The 16,641-nt window shown below is 40.0% G+C and overlaps 1 protein-coding gene across 1 annotated transcript in view; it reads left to right on the forward strand.

Moving 5' to 3' along the window:
* DNAH12 (dynein axonemal heavy chain 12) overlaps positions 1–16,641 on the forward strand; it is a 253,222-nt gene that overhangs the window by 134,914 nt on the left and 101,667 nt on the right. Inside the window, exons 32-43 of the mRNA XM_073592248.1 lie at positions 1,210–1,350; positions 1,431–1,514; positions 1,599–1,787; positions 2,504–2,623; positions 4,748–4,936; positions 6,333–6,484; positions 7,555–7,693; positions 8,222–8,388; positions 8,481–8,736; positions 10,508–10,807; positions 15,136–15,314; positions 16,358–16,550. Of these exons, the coding sequence (XP_073448349.1) occupies positions 1,210–1,350; positions 1,431–1,514; positions 1,599–1,787; positions 2,504–2,623; positions 4,748–4,936; positions 6,333–6,484; positions 7,555–7,693; positions 8,222–8,388; positions 8,481–8,736; positions 10,508–10,807; positions 15,136–15,314; positions 16,358–16,550 (2,109 nt within the window). The remainder of the gene's footprint in view (positions 1–1,209; positions 1,351–1,430; positions 1,515–1,598; positions 1,788–2,503; positions 2,624–4,747; positions 4,937–6,332; positions 6,485–7,554; positions 7,694–8,221; positions 8,389–8,480; positions 8,737–10,507; positions 10,808–15,135; positions 15,315–16,357; positions 16,551–16,641) is intronic.

The raw sequence follows: 16,641 nt of genomic DNA on the forward strand, positions 1-16,641 counted from the left end.
TGAGGTAAGCCACACATGTGAAATATCACCGCAATCGTTAGAGTGAGAGCAATAGTTCTAGCAAAAGACCTCCTTTCTAACTCAAAACTGGTATCCTGTAGAAATGTTTAAACGTCGCCTATGGAGATTTTTAAGATTCAGAGTTTATCGCCATTCCACGAGTGGGAGCAATTTTGAAGCCTGACCTGTTGGGTATCAATTTACTTGGCGTAACATTATCTTTCACAATATAAAAAAAAATTGGGCTGGCTGGAATTGGTCTTCAGTTGCTGTTGTGCTCTTGCTTTTCAGACAACAAAATCCGTTGTCGTAAATTCTGATCGTGTGTACACAATTCCGACGCACAAAGTTCCACGCATGTTCGAAATCAAGCAGAAGAAGTCCAATAGAAGTCCAATAGCCGCACGGGCTATTGGACTTCATTTTTCTCGGCTCATTGTACGTGTTTTACGTCACCGCGTTCTTGACGTTCGGAATTTCCAACAAGATTTGTGTGACCGTGTATATGCAAGACAAGTTTGAGCCAACATCCGTCGGAAAAAAAACATGGATTTTGTTGTCGGAATGTGCAATCGTGTGTACGCGGCATTAGGGATATAGAGATATATTAGGACCGCACTTTACAGAGTTTTGGGGAGGCATTGCGGCTTCCACATATATTTGCAAATATTTGTAACTAAACCCTCTGGTTTTTAACGTAAATTGTTAGACAGTGCCATTTTTTTTTTTTTTTTTACCGATAACTGGTAAGTGTGCTGGGAGAACATTTGTTTTTTGTGCATCTTAATTCAAAAGCTAGTTATGAATTGTGGTTGTTGCTGTTTTTGTTAAGAAGTAATTTTGTGCCGCCTCTGCTGCTGCCTAGTAGCTGTTTGTTTATGGGAGATGTATGTCTACATCTCCCCCCCAGCTCCACGAAAGAGTCATTCAGTAGGCAATAACAGCAGTGCAGCCACAGAATGAACTCCGGCTTTAGTCATACTGAATTAATTTGTCCGAATGGGGATATAGCCTGTAATAACAACCCATTAGAAGCAGTATGCCCTTCCAATTGTATTCACAAATAATAGCCTGAATTCTATTTTAAATACATTTGTTGAAAATATGTATAAAGGTCCTAAGAGTTAATTAAGATATTAAAAAAGGGTTTTGGTATCAACTGTATTATTTATCCAATCATGCTAATATAGGGTTTTCATGCGTTTACAGTGGACTGATGGCATTGTTGCAAACACATTTCGTGAATTTGCATTATCTGAGACCCCAGAAAGGAAGTGGGTAGTGTTTGATGGCCCTATCGATACATTGTGGATAGAAAGTATGAACACAGTACTCGACGATAATAAAAAGGTAAAATAATAGACAAACAAACAAACATATACTGTATGTATACTGTACACTATGGTCTAAATTGCTGTCTTTGTCCACAGCTTTGCTTAATGAGTGGTGAGATTATTCAGATGTCAGCACAGATGAGTCTCATCTTTGAAACAATGGACCTTTCCCAAGCTTCGGTATGTCTTCCATTGTCTTGTGTGAACCATTATTTTCTCAGTTGATACAAACTTTCAAATAATTTACTTTTCTCCTATCTGCAGCCAGCCACGGTAAGCCGTTGTGGTATGATCTACCTGGAACCCCTGCAACTAGGCTGGGAACCCCTGGTGAAGTCTTGGCTCAACACTCTCCCTGAGGCCTTGAAGACAAAGGAACATTTGGCTCTGTTAGAAGACCTTTTCCAGTGGTTAATACGACCAGCTTTACGATTCCTTAGGAAACAGTGCAAGGTGCAATTCTGCTGTTCTATAGATTTTTGTACTTGATTGTTCTTTTTTGTTATTAGTATTGTCTCAGCTTCATTGCATGTCTTCCCCCCTATGTGCCCTGGGGGGAAGATGGGGGTAAATTAAGAATAGAATCTTAATTTTTTCTTTACAGGTACATTTTTCAAGTACTATTAGGCAGTGGTTTTTACAGGGGAGGCAGTCTGCATCTAATAGGCAGGCCTTACGTTTTACTGCAAGGTCATTTTTAACTACATACTGTATACTTTAATTAAAAGTTCACAATATTTTTCACTATGGTGGACCTTTACTTGTGCTACTGTGAACTACAGATCTATGTGGATATGTGTAATCTCCATATGGTTAACTTTAACTTTATGGTTAACTATGTTTAGCTTATGTTGCCTTTCCACAAATGTTACAAGACATGAAAACCATCATGGTCCTTTCCGTTCTCATCCCCCTTTCCTAGAATGTCTGGTCTTCTACTCACCTGTCCTGCAAAGTATCACTGACTAGTGATACCAAGTGGTCTCGGACAAGGTATAATTAACCGAACCCAAGCACGGTTCAGAGCACTCACACTATACAAATGATCTGGCCCAGGGGGCTGAACTGCACCCAGGACTGGTTCAAAGTGCTAATGTAAGTGCACCCTTAGTTTTAAGCAGAGATTCTTCCAACCTAATCATTCAAAATGTATTTATCTCCCTGGACAGGAACTGGTGGCGACTAGTAATAGCAATGTGGTTATTTCACTCACCCGGCTTTTTGAGATGCTCATTTTTGATGCTGTGAAAGAAGAACCTACTAATAAGAGCATTCGTATTTGGATTATGGTAAGCATGTGATTTTCACTAAATAACAGATCATCATCCAACTTTCAAGTTTTGTCTGCCCTGTGCTTGTTACAATGTATTTATTTTATTACAGGTACTTATATAGCGTCGTCAATTTATGCAGTGCTTTACACATATATATTGTACATTCACATCAGTCCTTGCCCTCAAGGAGCTAACAATCTATGGTCCCTAATTTACATTCAAACATACACACACTAGGGCCGATTTAAACAGGAGCCAATTAACCTACCAGCATGTCTTTGGAGTGTAGGAGGAAACTAGAGTACCCAGAGAAAACCCACGCAGGCACAGGGAGAACATGCAAATTCCAGTCAGATAGCACTCTGGTTTGGGATTCGAACCAATGACCCCAGTGCTGTTAGACAAAAGTGCTAACCACTTAGCTAATGTGCTGCACAGTCTATTGTCAGGAATAGAGAACTGAGAGTGATACCTTATTGGTCATTAGAGACCAATGGGAGACCAGTTAGAGACCCCATATAGCAAAGCCCTTAAAAGTGAACACTAGTGGTTTGGAGTTAGTTTAATTTGATAATTTATCTAGTGTATAAGATTTAAGCGTTATGCGATATATCTGTTTCAGTTTATTCATAAAACATTTGTCTTGCAAATAAACCTTTCTTACAAAAGTTTTCAGCCTTGCTTTCAAACCATCTTTCTTGGATTGAAACTTTGGGCTAGTGTTGAGGAAATGCAGCATGCTTTGGGTGCATTCATGATGAGTTTGAGACACTTTTTTAAGTGTACCGTATAGCTTGAGAATGTGGTTAACAATTTTAAGGCTTCAACATTTGGCAAGTAAGAGTAACATGAATTTCCAACATTAGCAACAGAGACCACAATAGAGACAGAGTTCCCCCAATCCCCATTCTACTTTAAAAATGTTTATTACTTTCTGTACTCCTGTTTGAGAGATTTTGCTTACTTCACGTAACCACACGAGAAGTGAAGGAAAATCTCCCCAAGAGGTGAAAGCAACTATAAAGAGGTTCTGACCCTTTCACATTCAGTCTAAACTGAAAAGCAAACATTTTGGCTGGAGTTTTGCTGTAACATAGAAACTATAGAAATAAATGGGGAGGTAAAGTGTCACTTCACTCTCTCAATCATCATTGACTATTTTGAATCGTTATGCTTCTAGTATTAATAAATAGATAGGAAAATATGTCATATTTACTTGTTTTAAACAGTTTTTTACATTTCTTCAGTTACTTCCAGGCCTAGGCAACTGATGTCATACATCCCAGGAGTCTTCAGAAGGGGAGGAGGGGTTTTCTCAGCTAAACACACCCTTCTGCCTGCATGCCAGAGCTAATGGCAAATGGATTTCAGAAGTAAATGTTACATGAATCATTTGCCCTTTCTCAAGATGGTCAAGCCAGAAATGCTAGGGGGGTGTTTTTCTAAGTGATTTGTGCACAAAATAAAGCATGGAGACATGGATGGATGGGTTAGTTTGCTTTGAATATTAAGACCCCTTTCACACTGTGGCACTTTTCAGATGTTTTAGTGCTAAAAATAGCACCTGAAAAGCGCCTCTCCTGCCTCCCCAGTGTGAAAAAGTCTGAGTGCTTTCACACTGGGGTGGTGCGCTTGCAGGACTGCAAGTAGCATCTCTGGGGCGGTGTAGGAACGGTGTACACACCGCTCCTACACCTCCCCTGCCCATTGAAATGACTGGGCAGAGCTGCCGAATCGCCTGAAAAGTGCTTCGGCAGAGCCGCAACACGGGGAGCTATTAACCCTTTCCTCGGTCGATAGTGGGTGTTAAAAGTGCCCCGTTAGCGGCCTGAAAGCGTCGCTATAACAGCGGTAAAGCGCTGCTAAAACTTGTGACGCTTTACCGCTAACGCCGGCACCGCCCCAGTGGGAAAGGGGTCTAAAAATGAATCAAATACGTTTTTGGTAGTGTGCTGCTCAGATACAGTGTAGTTCCGCTTTAGTTTGTCCAATTTTCTATTATTGTGCACAGTTTTCCAGTCTGATTCTACAACCCACCAGGGCGACCTTTCAATGTTGTAGGTGGAAATGCTTTTATGTGTTCCTGCTTCTTCTGCCTTCCATTGTCTTAGTAACCCTTGAATATCTGTATTCTTCTAGGCTTGCTTTGCTTTCTCCATGGTGTGGTCTGTTGGTGGCTGCTGTGATGCTGACAGCCGCAGCAAGTTTGATGCTTTTCTCAAGGAGATTACAGCAGGGAAAAATATGCAGGATCCGGTCCCATCATCTATAGGGAAATGGGAATGTCCTTTTGATGATAAAGGCCTGGTATATGATTTCACGTATGAGGTAAAGTATGTTTATGAAACCAAAAAAGGTTCATATGCAGCTAACTGCTTCCAAAAACCACAGCAATCAGTCAAGAATCATCTTTTATTGCTCTGACCATCCCACGCTGTAAAATCAGACATTTGATTGGTTTCTGTTGGTTACCTTGCACAATCGAACTTTACATAATGTGACGGTCTGTGTACTTTTCCTTCAGTTTGTAGGATGACTAGGATACCTAATCAGGTAAAGCCCACACACAGAGAGTTCTAGATGTTATAATTTATCTTGTAGATTTTATATAGGTTAACATTAATGAAAGAAGATGGTTTGCTTAGGCACTGATAAGAAGAGATATAGTACTTAGTGTCACATAGAATGTCACCAGGCTTGGGCCCTTATTAGTGGAAGACTGCTTCCGTTGAACGGGTGGCAGTTTATGCTGAACCAGGGAGACCATATAATTCTATTGTGAAGAGTCTCATGTTGCTGGTCCAGATATGGGAATGTTTCCTCAGAAGCAGGCCTTGTCCTTGAGCTAATCCTACTTGCCAGGAACCTTTCCCTGCACTATGCACTTTCCCTAACCAGTAGAGTCTCTGTCCCTAACCTACTGCTCATTCCAGGCATTAACACATGATGCGAGTACCCTATTATATAGGGTCCCACACCAAGATGGCTGCTAGCAATCCCAAGGGATTGCAGCATCTAATCTGACAGCTGGCTCCTCTGAGATACTGACTGAGTCCATAGGGGACAATTTCCCTAGCAGACTCCACTACATCTGTAATAATGGCAAGGTGCCACCTATAGAACAAAGGGGGACATGCACCTGCCTTTCAAGTTTATACCCTTGTTTAAAATGATTCTGAAACTATTCTTTTTAATCCTTTAAATAATTTTTTTTATTGTTCAGTTTTCTTGATCTATCATTAAAGATTTAAAGGTTCCCTTTACACAAAGCCACAAATGATGGCACAGGTGCTGATGCAATTGTGTAAGTCTCTCGTCACATGGAATAAAACATTACTGAAGTAGGTTACCTATGAGCATTAGAATCCTTATAGGCAGAGTCGACCAAAAAAGTATAAATATAAAAGGCAGATGCCAAACTTTATTACAAATGTCATAAAAAGGAACAATGGGTCAATGAAAAGTGTCATAGTTACAAAGACAGTGACATAAAAGTACAACATTACACCATAAAGGAATACCTATACCCTGTTTGTCTGAGATACATCAAAAGAACTGCCAATAATCACATCACTTGGTCAGTCTGGGTATAATCATCGGGCAAATCTAGACATGTTTCGGAAATGAGATTTCCTTCTTCAGGGAAGAGACCCCATCTCTCTGATGTTCTGTTCTTCAACTACATAATTTCTGGACCATTTTTAATCTTTACCTTTTTTTCTAGTTGAAAGGCAGGGGTCGCTGGGTTCACTGGAATGAATTTATCAAAGGCACAAATGTGGGGGATAAAAACACCAAAATTCAAGATATCATTGTCCCAACCATGGATACTGTCAGATATACATTTCTCATGGACATGTCTCTCAAGTACTCTAAGTAAGTCTCCTGTTTTTCTGTGCCAATCACTGGACATTGAATACCTGTACTGTGAAAGCTGTGCCCCAAAAGAGGACAACCAGAAAGCAAAGGACTAGTCACCAGTGTTGCCTTTAGGTTCTTTGCAGCTTATCTTTTACCCATCAATTATTTACAATGCCTTGTTCTGCACTGTGTCTCTGTGTTGGGTTGGTCATCTTGGTGGAAATAGAGCTTTGATTACTCATATAAGAGATAATGATAACTTATAACTAGTGATCTGGTGACTGGTGAAGTAATGAACAAGAAGCAGCAGGAGATGTGTAGAAGGCACAGATCCACAAATTAATGAAGTAGGGAGATTCTTGCACTGCAAGTCCTCAGGTATAGCTTTCTCTTCAGCAAGGAGAACAGTAAGCAGCAGCGCAGTAGTGACCTCACCAGATCTATCTGAAAATCTTGTGACTATCAGTTAGAGGCAGTAGGACCTTAGATAATCTTATGCTACATATACAGGCAGTCCCCGGGTTACGAACACATTAAGAACTGTAGGTCTGTTCGCAAGTGGAATTTGTTCGTAAGCTAGAACACTGCTTGTAAGTGTAACTTCCGCCTGTGCAGGGATGTGGGATGTTCCGGCGTCCGTCTGTGCAGGCATGAGGGGTGTTCCGGGCACTTTTGGGGCTCTTCTGGCCATACAGTACATGAAGTACTGCAGTGTGGAATGTGGCAAGATAGCTGCTCGAGGTATCCAGGACCAGCATGTAGCACAAGCAGCCAGCATTGAGGCCGTTCGTAAGTAGGAGTCGCTTGTAAATCGGGTGTTCGTAAGTCGGGGACTGCCTGTATACAGCTACAAGTCTATAGGCACAGAAGTGCATAGACACAGCGAGTGCACTGCTATTTTAAAGGAAGCATTTTTAGACAAACTGTACATTTTTCATGGTACTGGTTAAGCACAATTAACATTTGTACATTTCTGTATAATATATCTGATCTTCACTTTTTAAATTCAGTTCCACATTAATTCAAACTGTCATTTAACCAGTAATCTTTTTGCTATTTAACTGACTATTTTCCTTTTTTGTTAGGCCCTTGCTATTTGTAGGACCAACTGGTACAGGTAAATCAGTGTACGTGAAGGACAAGTTAATGAACAATCTTGACAAGGATACATTTTTTCCCTTCTTCATTAATTTTTCTGCTCGGACCAGTGCCAATCAAATTCAGGTTTGTTTAATTTTGATGGAATGCTTTTCTCTTTGATTCCTCTGTAGAATTGACAGTCACGGTGTCCTTTGCTATATTGACCTTTCAAACAAGAAAAAATTAAGTACAGGTTGTATGAATATATGTGATTATAATAAACAGTTTTCTTGCTTCAATTTGTCTGACCATAACTTCAGACTGGGTTGTACCATATGGGATAAATCACTTATCTGATTTGCTCAGCTATGTGAGTACATTGCAGCTTAAGCTATGGAGCCTGTAAACAAAATTATTTTTTTGACAGGCGGAAACAGATGAATGTGTGGAAAGAAAACCCTAAGGTTCCATTTGCAGGCTACATAAGAAACCTGACAAAAGTTTTTTTTTTAAATTGCATTTTTTTAATTCTGATAATGGAAAATGTAAAAAGAAAATATGTCCAAAACTATTATATTCCCTTTAAAGCATCTCACTGTTTAGTATATTAACCTCTTAACCTGTGAATTTTCAAGCTTCAACAAATATACTAATAAATCAAAATTCTTCCAGAATATTGTTATGGACAGACTGGATAAAAGGCGGAAAGGAGTATATGGCCCTCAGATGGGGAAGAAATGTGTCATATTTGTGGATGACATGAATATGCCAGCGTTAGAAAAATATGGTGCTCAGCCACCTATTGAGCTTCTGAGACAATTCTTTGACCATGGAAACTGGTAATTTCAAAATTAGGAACATTTTTCTAATGGTGTTTAGGATTGTTTGTAATTTATCTAAATATTCATGTAAACTATAATCAAATCCTCAGGTATGACCTAAAGGACACCTCCAAAATCACTCTGGTTGATGTGCAGCTGATTGCAGCTATGGGGCCCCCGGGTGGTGGGAGAAACGCAGTGACACCTCGATTCTTGCGTCATTTCAACATTTGTACCATCAACACATTTAGTGATGAGACCATGGTGCGCATCTTCTCAGCAGTTGTGGCATTCTACCTGAGAAATAACGAATTTTCCCCTGAATTCTTTACAGTTGGGAGCCAAATTGTGAATGGCACAATGGAGGTAAGGAAAAGGCTGTCAATCAGTAGATAAACAATGTTTTTAAATAGGAATGCATCACTTGGCAGTGGTGAAGATGGAAGCAGAGATATTGACCTTTACTGTGTATAGTTTTCTGTTACATATCAATTTCGGATCATGCAAACTATTTAGAAGACTGCTCATTTTTGTTAATTTGTATGATCATTACAGGGGATATATATGCAGATATACAGTATGTTGGACTGGTGGCCCTTCAGTGAGATACTCCCTCATTCAACACCAATGAAAGCAGGGACTGCAGCCAGTGACCGCTACTGAGTGTTATAATGCTAACAAACTCCTGTTTAGACCTGTCATCACAGTTTAACAGAGCAAAGTCTTTCAATACTCACCTCCTTTGCAGAGCATTGCAGTAAATCCAAACTACTCGGTTACAAGGCTCTCCTCATCCCTCACCTGGCTCCAAGAAGTTCCCCCGATCCATGAATATAAAAAGCAGACAAGCAAAAATGGAGCTGCTCAACTTCAGAGTCCAAGGTACATTTATTGGTGTCACCCAATACAGAGAAAATCCACCTGCTGTTCTTATGCGTTTCACTCCAGCAGGAGCTTCGTCATAGAAACTCTATAACGAAGCTCCTGTTGGTGTGAAATGAAAGAGAGGAGCAGGTGGATTTCCTTTGTATTAGGTGATACCAATAAACCTATCTTGATTTCTTTGGCTCCGTTTTGGTTTTCTGCTTTGCAGGGCATAGATATTGAAATGTTATACAACCAAATGCAGAAAGCTACAAAAGATAGTCAAGTGAGTTCAAACCATTTCCATAGAGTAGCAACACATCTTGTTCAACTTTCAAAGTGTTTATATATTTAAAATTCAGCTCTTATAATCCCTTGTGTTTATCATATAAATATGTGAAAAGAATTTTACAATAACCCATATTCTTTAGGACCACACCCACCTTTTACCATGGCAACCAAATGATGTGGCACTGGGCCACAACTTGAGTGGTGCACTTTCTTTAGCCCACAGGAAACCGTCCCCTACCCTAAAAAGGCCAGTTGGGTGTATTTGCACCCCCAGGTCAAAGTTCCCTATCCTCCCCTTAACATTGTCCATTAAACACAACTGGTCTCATTGCCTAATATCTGTAGTAAAAGTTTATACTGTGCATTGCAGTAGAGCAGTCCAGTTTTAGTTGTCATTAGAAATTGATAGCTGAGAAATAAAGTAGGGAATCTAACCTGGTAGCTAGAGAACAATGTGACTTTTTCAGGCACTTTGATAAATTAGGTTTACATCTAAGATATGTTACTAAAACAGATATGAAATCTAGGTGAGGATACGGGATCTTCTCTGAACTGAGTTTACTATTATAAGGGGAAAATACAGACAACTTTCAACTAAGTTAATTAACAAAAATGAATTCTAGTTAACTGCTTCATAGCCTCTCTCCTAACATGACTGAAAACAGATATTACTTTATAATAAAGATGTGTTCATTTACAGATCACTAAACATTTCAGGACCTTAATATATGGAGGCATAGTAGATGTCCTATAATCCTATACATTGATCTGATTGGTTGAAGGGCACTGTAGCCAGTTTCTAATTAGCCTCACCCCAGTCAAAATTAGCTGGTAACCTAAATTCACATGTGACATTCAACTACACCAAACATGTTATTGTTATATATAACTGGACCTATTTTTTTTTTTTTTACTTATTTACTAAAATCAATAGAAACATGTATGAATGAATACATTTTTTTTCTGTGTTTGCCAACCTTAGGTGTACAAAAAGGCCATGGAGAACTTGCTTCCCACCCCAGCAAAATCCCATTACACTTTTAATCTTCGGGACTTCTCTCGGGTGGTTCAGGGGTGCCTACTTATCAAGAAAGAAGCTGTAGAGAACAAGCGTGTCATGGTGCGATTGTTCGTCCATGAGGTGCTGCGAGTATTCTATGACCGTCTAGTTGATGACAAGGACCGGTCCTGGCTATTCAATCTGATAAAAGATGTAGTTAAAGAGCATTTCAAGGACAATTTTGAATCTGTCTTTGAGCATCTAAAACAAGGAAATGAGCCTGTAAGTCTTTTTTGAATTCTCTTTTCATGTATCTACCGTATTTTGTGGAAGATTTTGTACTTTCAGATGATTATAGATTGAGATTTTAGGCTGTATATTGAGGGACCTTGACAATGGGGTTTTAACTATAGCCATCAGAGGGGCAGCAGGAACTGTGCTGCTAATTTCCATAATTATTTACAGTATACTGGCAGAAGCAGCAATTGATTAAACATACGAATGTCTATAGAATTTGTTATTCAGTAAATCACTAAGCCTTAGGTTTTAGATCTGTTTTTTCCATTCAGTGCACTGCCAGTAAAAATTATTAGGGTAGCAGATCGCAATTTTCAGAACGATGAGAAGAAAAGAAAGAGTGAGAAGGCATTGCTCTACCACCCACTGAGATCAACCTGAACTCTGAAGTGTATTACTTGAAGCAGAAAACTCTAGTGGACTTGTCGCTTTGATACACACTGTAGCAAACAAGGCTTTTGTGAGTTTTGCTGACAATTCTTCACTGAAGAGCTATATTGATAAGTCTGCTCACCTGAGAAAACAGGAAAGCTGTTGGAGAAAAATTAGGCCTTGTTTTCAGATTACAAGGCTTTAGCTGAGGGCTTTGTCAGGCCAGATGGAGGTGACCACTGCAATGTAATAGTGCTTGCTCCTGCAAATACGCACCTAAATGAGATTAATGGGCACCTTGATAGACCTATTGACCATGGTCCACTATCTGAATCCTTCCTGGAGAATGCAATTAAAGTTTTCGAGCAGTACACTTAGCAGGCAAAAGATGAAGTGCGTTTTTCATCTGTGGCTCTTGTCAAGGATGCATAATCTTTTAAATGTCAGGCTTCTCATGGTTCTGTTAACAATGCACCTTTGTTTACCTGACACTTAAGCTTTACAACTAATGTTTTATCTGTTTGCCATTCCAACAAATCTTAAATCTTTCAACTGTTCACCTACCTACAAAAAATGTTCCTGTCTTGATATTACGTGTTTTGCACTTCTGTTCAGTAGTTCTGCATAAAATATTTTGAAACTTAAAAAAAAAAAAAAACCTATTAGAGTAGTCAGCATTTTCTGTAAATGTGTAATGAGAATCTTGAAATTAAAGAAAAAAAATGTTAGCTTTTCTCAGTAGGCAATGCTGTCTCTGTTCTTAGTAAATACTATAGTTCCAGATCCGCCTTTCTCAACCCTTTTAACATAAAGGCACCCTTGAAATAAATTACAGGTCTTAGGAAACCTCTGCTAATAAATATTATTTCTACAGCTACAGTATCTCACAAAAGTGAGTACACCCCTCACATTTTTGTAGATATTTTATTATATCTTTTCATGTGACAACACTGAAGAAATGATACTTTGCTACAATGTAAAGTAGTGAGTGTACAGCTTGTATAACAGTGTCAATTTGCTTTCCCCCTCAAAATAACTCAACATACAGCCATTAAGGTCTATACCGCTTGCAACAAAAGTGAGTACACCCCTAAGTGAAAATGTCCAAATTGGGCCCAATTAGCCATTTTCCCTCCCCGATGTCATGTGACTCATTAGTGTTAGGTCTCAGGTGTGAATGGGGAGCAGGTGTGTTAAATTTGGTGTTATCACTCTCACTCTCTCACTGGTAGTTCAACATGGCACCTCAAAGAACTCTCTGTGGATCTAAAAAAAAGAATTGTTGCTCTACATAAAGATGGCCTAGGCTATAAGAAGATTGCCAAGACCCTGAAACTGAGCTGCAGCATGGTGGCCAAGACCATACAGCGGTTTAACAGGTCAGGTTCCACTCAGAACAGGCCTCGCCATGGTCGACCAAAGAAGTTGAGTGCACGTGCTTAGCGTCATATCCAGAGGTTGTCTTTGGGAAATAGACGTATGAGTGCTGCCAGCATTGCTGCAGAGGTTGAAGAAGTGGGGGGGTCAGCCTGTCAGTGCTCAGACCATACGCCGCACGCTGCATCAAATTGGTCTGCATGGCTGTCATCCCAGAAGGAAGCCTCTTCTAAAGATGATGCACAAGAAAGCCCGCAAACAGTTTGCTGAAGACAAGTAGACTAAGGACATGGATTACTGGAACCATGTCCTGTGGTCTGATGAGACCAAGATATATTTATTTGGTTCAGATGGTGTCAAGCGTGTGTGGCGGCAACCAGGTGAGGACTACAAAGACAAGTGTGTCTTGCCTACAGTCAAGCATGGTGGTGGGAGTGTCATGATCTGGGGCTGGATGAGTGCTGCCGGCACTGGGGAGCTACAGTTCATTGAAGGAACCGTGAATGCCAACATGTACTGTGACATACTGAAGTAGATCATGATCCCCTGCCTTCTGAGACTGGGCTGCAGGGCAGAATTCCAACATGATAACAACCCCAAACACACCTCCAAGACCACAACTGCCTTACTAAAGAAGCTGAGGGTAAAGGTGATGGACTGAACAAGCATGTCTCCAGACCTAAACCCTATTGAGCATCTGTGGGGCATCCTCAAATGGAAGGTGGAGGAGTGCAAGGTCTCTAACATCCACCAGCTCCGTGATGTCATCATGGAGGAGTGGAAGAGGACTCCAGTGGCAACCTGTGAAGCTCTGGTGAACACCATGCCCAAGAGGGTTAAGGCAGTGCTGGAAAATAATGGTGGCCACACAAAATATTGACACATTGGACCCAATTTGGACATTTTCACTTAGGGGTGTACTCACTTTTGCTGCCAGCTGTTTAGACAGTAATGGCTGTGTGTTGAGTTATTTTGGGAGGACAGCAAATTTACACTGCTATACAAGCTGTACAGTCACTACTTTACATTGTAGCAAAGTGTCATTTCTTCAGTGTTGTCACATGAAAAGATAGAATAAAATATTTACACAAATGTGAGGGGTATACTCACTTTTATGAGATACTGTAACTGGATACTTCCAGGAACTGTTCATTGTGTCTCTAAATATAAGAATAATTAAAAGAAAAACAAATGTGGCGTACTTGGCATATTTGACATACAGGACTGGTCCATATTTCAAAACTATTTTCAGCAATAATAATTAAATGTAACAAATAATAATAATGGAAGAAAAGACAGACTGTGAAAACTGTAGTGTTCTGTAGTGTGAAGAATGACTCCTTACAGATAGTTAAAAAGATCATTGGTTTTGATGTTAATTTACCTGGGAGGAAGAAATTACTCAATCCTCAAGGAACCTTTAGCAACTGCTAGAGGAACCCTAGGGTTCTGCAGAAGCCTGGTTGAGAAAGGCTGTTCTAGATCCTGGTTGCAGTAAAGTTATAATGCCAGCTTCAGGGTCTGCATCTCAACAGACTACTTCTCAAAAAAGGATTCTGTGTCATTCACAAAGGCAATCTGCAGACAGTAAAGTGTCACATAGTTTGGTGAAACCACTGTGTCACAAGGGGTGACAAACAACTAATGCGCAGGACAAATGCTACAGTGGTGTAAGTCTGACAGACAGTCAGAGCAAATGGGGTGATGGTCAGTTCAGGAGCAGACAAACCAGAGTCCAAGTTCCAAACAGGCAGACTAAGCAATGTCAGAATGCAAACAAAGCAAGTCAAATGTAAAATGCTGTTGCTTTGGCTTGCTTCTGAGATGCTTATGTTTAGTTCATGAGTTGTTTTAAGTTGCCTTCACTTCCATATTGCAGTGATAACAGTCTGATGATCAGAATTAGCACCGTGAAACTGATTCCAGGGCATGAGTAGACAGAATAACCTGATCAGGCACAGGCTGAATGTCCAGCAGCCTTTATACTCTTTCTTGATTAGGGCCGGTGTGTGACGCAGAGCCCTTGTCACAGTGCTGAGTAACAACTAGCTGATGGTGAAGGCACTAATTATTAAAGTATACAGTCCTTGCTAATGTGGAGGCTAGATCTCAATCTTGTAGATTTTCCAGTCCTTTCTGTGGACTGTGAGTTGCCTCCTGGCACTTCGGGCAAATCATGAAGAAGAGCTAATCAAGACCAATGGCACTCTAATATGGGTGGCAAATCCTAGACAGATGAAATTTTGGGCCACCTAAGGTAATCCTCTCATGACTAGCTACCATTACCAGTTTCAGCTTGCCTGAAGACTGCAGAGGATGTAAAGCTGACCTCTATGCTACCATTGCAAGCCCTTGATGAACTATAATAAAATATGTACTTTTTGGGCTTTAGGGGCTACAGTCACTTTGCGTTTAACATGGCTTTTTTCATAACAACAGATAATAGGAATGGTATGGAGAGCTGGGGGTAATTATAATAAATTAATTCTGGGTCGCTGATGTATAGAGTTATTTCATTGTAGATAGTATTGTAAATATGAAAACTGATGATTGTAATATTACAGACCTCCGAGGAAGAAATTAGGAATCTTCTGTTTGGTGACTACATGAATCCTGACCTGGAAGGAGATGAACGTCTGTATTCAGAGATACCAAGCGTGCAGCAGTTTAATGATGTAGTGGAGAAATGTCTGGACGAATACAACCAGACTCACAAGACCCGTATGAACCTGGTTATATTCAGGTGTGCCTTCTCATCCAATCTCTTATTATTCTTACATTTCATCCATGTGTTTTGATATTAAATTATTTTACTTGTTTTTCATTACCTTATGCCATCAAAACAAAATAGTTTAAAAAGCCCATCCAAAAGTGATATCTCTATTATAGGTGGAGTTTGGTGGGCTAAGTTTCTTGGGCACTCTAGTGATGAGATTTCCTTGCAGTGGTTTAATGTTTTTACCTATTTGCAATCCCTTCACCGGTCATGGTTTTCTTACTCCTCCTGTTGCATTTCCCAAAATTTAAAATGCTTTTAAAATCTAACTGAAAGAGTAGAAGCCCATCGGTAATTCTAAAAACTGTGAGTGAACCTGTGAACTAAAGAGCAAAACATAAACCTTGGTTTTGGTATCTTCATGTTAATGTTGTCAGGTATCAAGAGATTGAAAAAGCCTTGGATAACTGCTGATATGTTGGAAATAGCTGGATAAGGCTGGCCACATACACTAGAAGGCTTATAAGGGTATTATACACCCTAAAAGCTTTGGCCAAAAGATGTTTGTGGTGCATGCACAGTGAAATATCCTTAATAACACAGTTATGCCAATGTCACATAATCTCTATGAGCGATATACACACATTACTTGTATTTATCAGGTCATGTCTTGATCAGATCAGTCATAGACATCAGAGCATGGTTCTCTGTGTCTCCACTCTCCAATCATATTTAAATATCCACATAACAAGAATTCTTCAGTTCTGTCAAGTGCTTGTTTAGGCACATAGAGAGAGGTATTGAGAATCACACAGATTGCCCTAGCTATTGGACAATCAATATGTTCTATCATGACAAATCTTTATTTCCTCCTGAGAACAGTTTGCTGGTGGTGTCACTGTGACACATAGACATGAGATGGTCACCTGCCATGACTGAAAACAGATTGGGTGATTGTTATTTTATTAGTAAGGGAGCCTTTAAGGCTTGTTTACATGGGCATTTGTTTAAACTGATTACCTTCCCCATATGGTATATACAGTTTATTGTCATATATATTTCTATAACAGATATGTACTGGAACATTTATCACGTATTTGTCGGATATTGAAGCAGCCAGGTGGCAATGCCTTGCTGGTGGGAGTTGGAGGCAGTGGACGGCAATCGCTGACACGTTTGGCCACGTCTATGGCAAAAATGAGCATTTTCCAGCCAGAGATCTCCAAAAGCTATGGCATGAATGAATGGAGGGAAGATCTGAAGGTACATACACTGCCATAACTATTCCTTACTTTGCCAGAAGCAGTTCTGAAAGATTACATCAGTGCCACACTCTGCATCATCACACTGTGAG

The sequence above is a fragment of the Aquarana catesbeiana genome, linkage group LG07, assembly GCF_042186555.1.
Source record: "Aquarana catesbeiana isolate 2022-GZ linkage group LG07, ASM4218655v1, whole genome shotgun sequence".
In the NCBI taxonomy this organism is placed as follows: domain Eukaryota; kingdom Metazoa; phylum Chordata; class Amphibia; order Anura; family Ranidae; genus Aquarana; species Aquarana catesbeiana.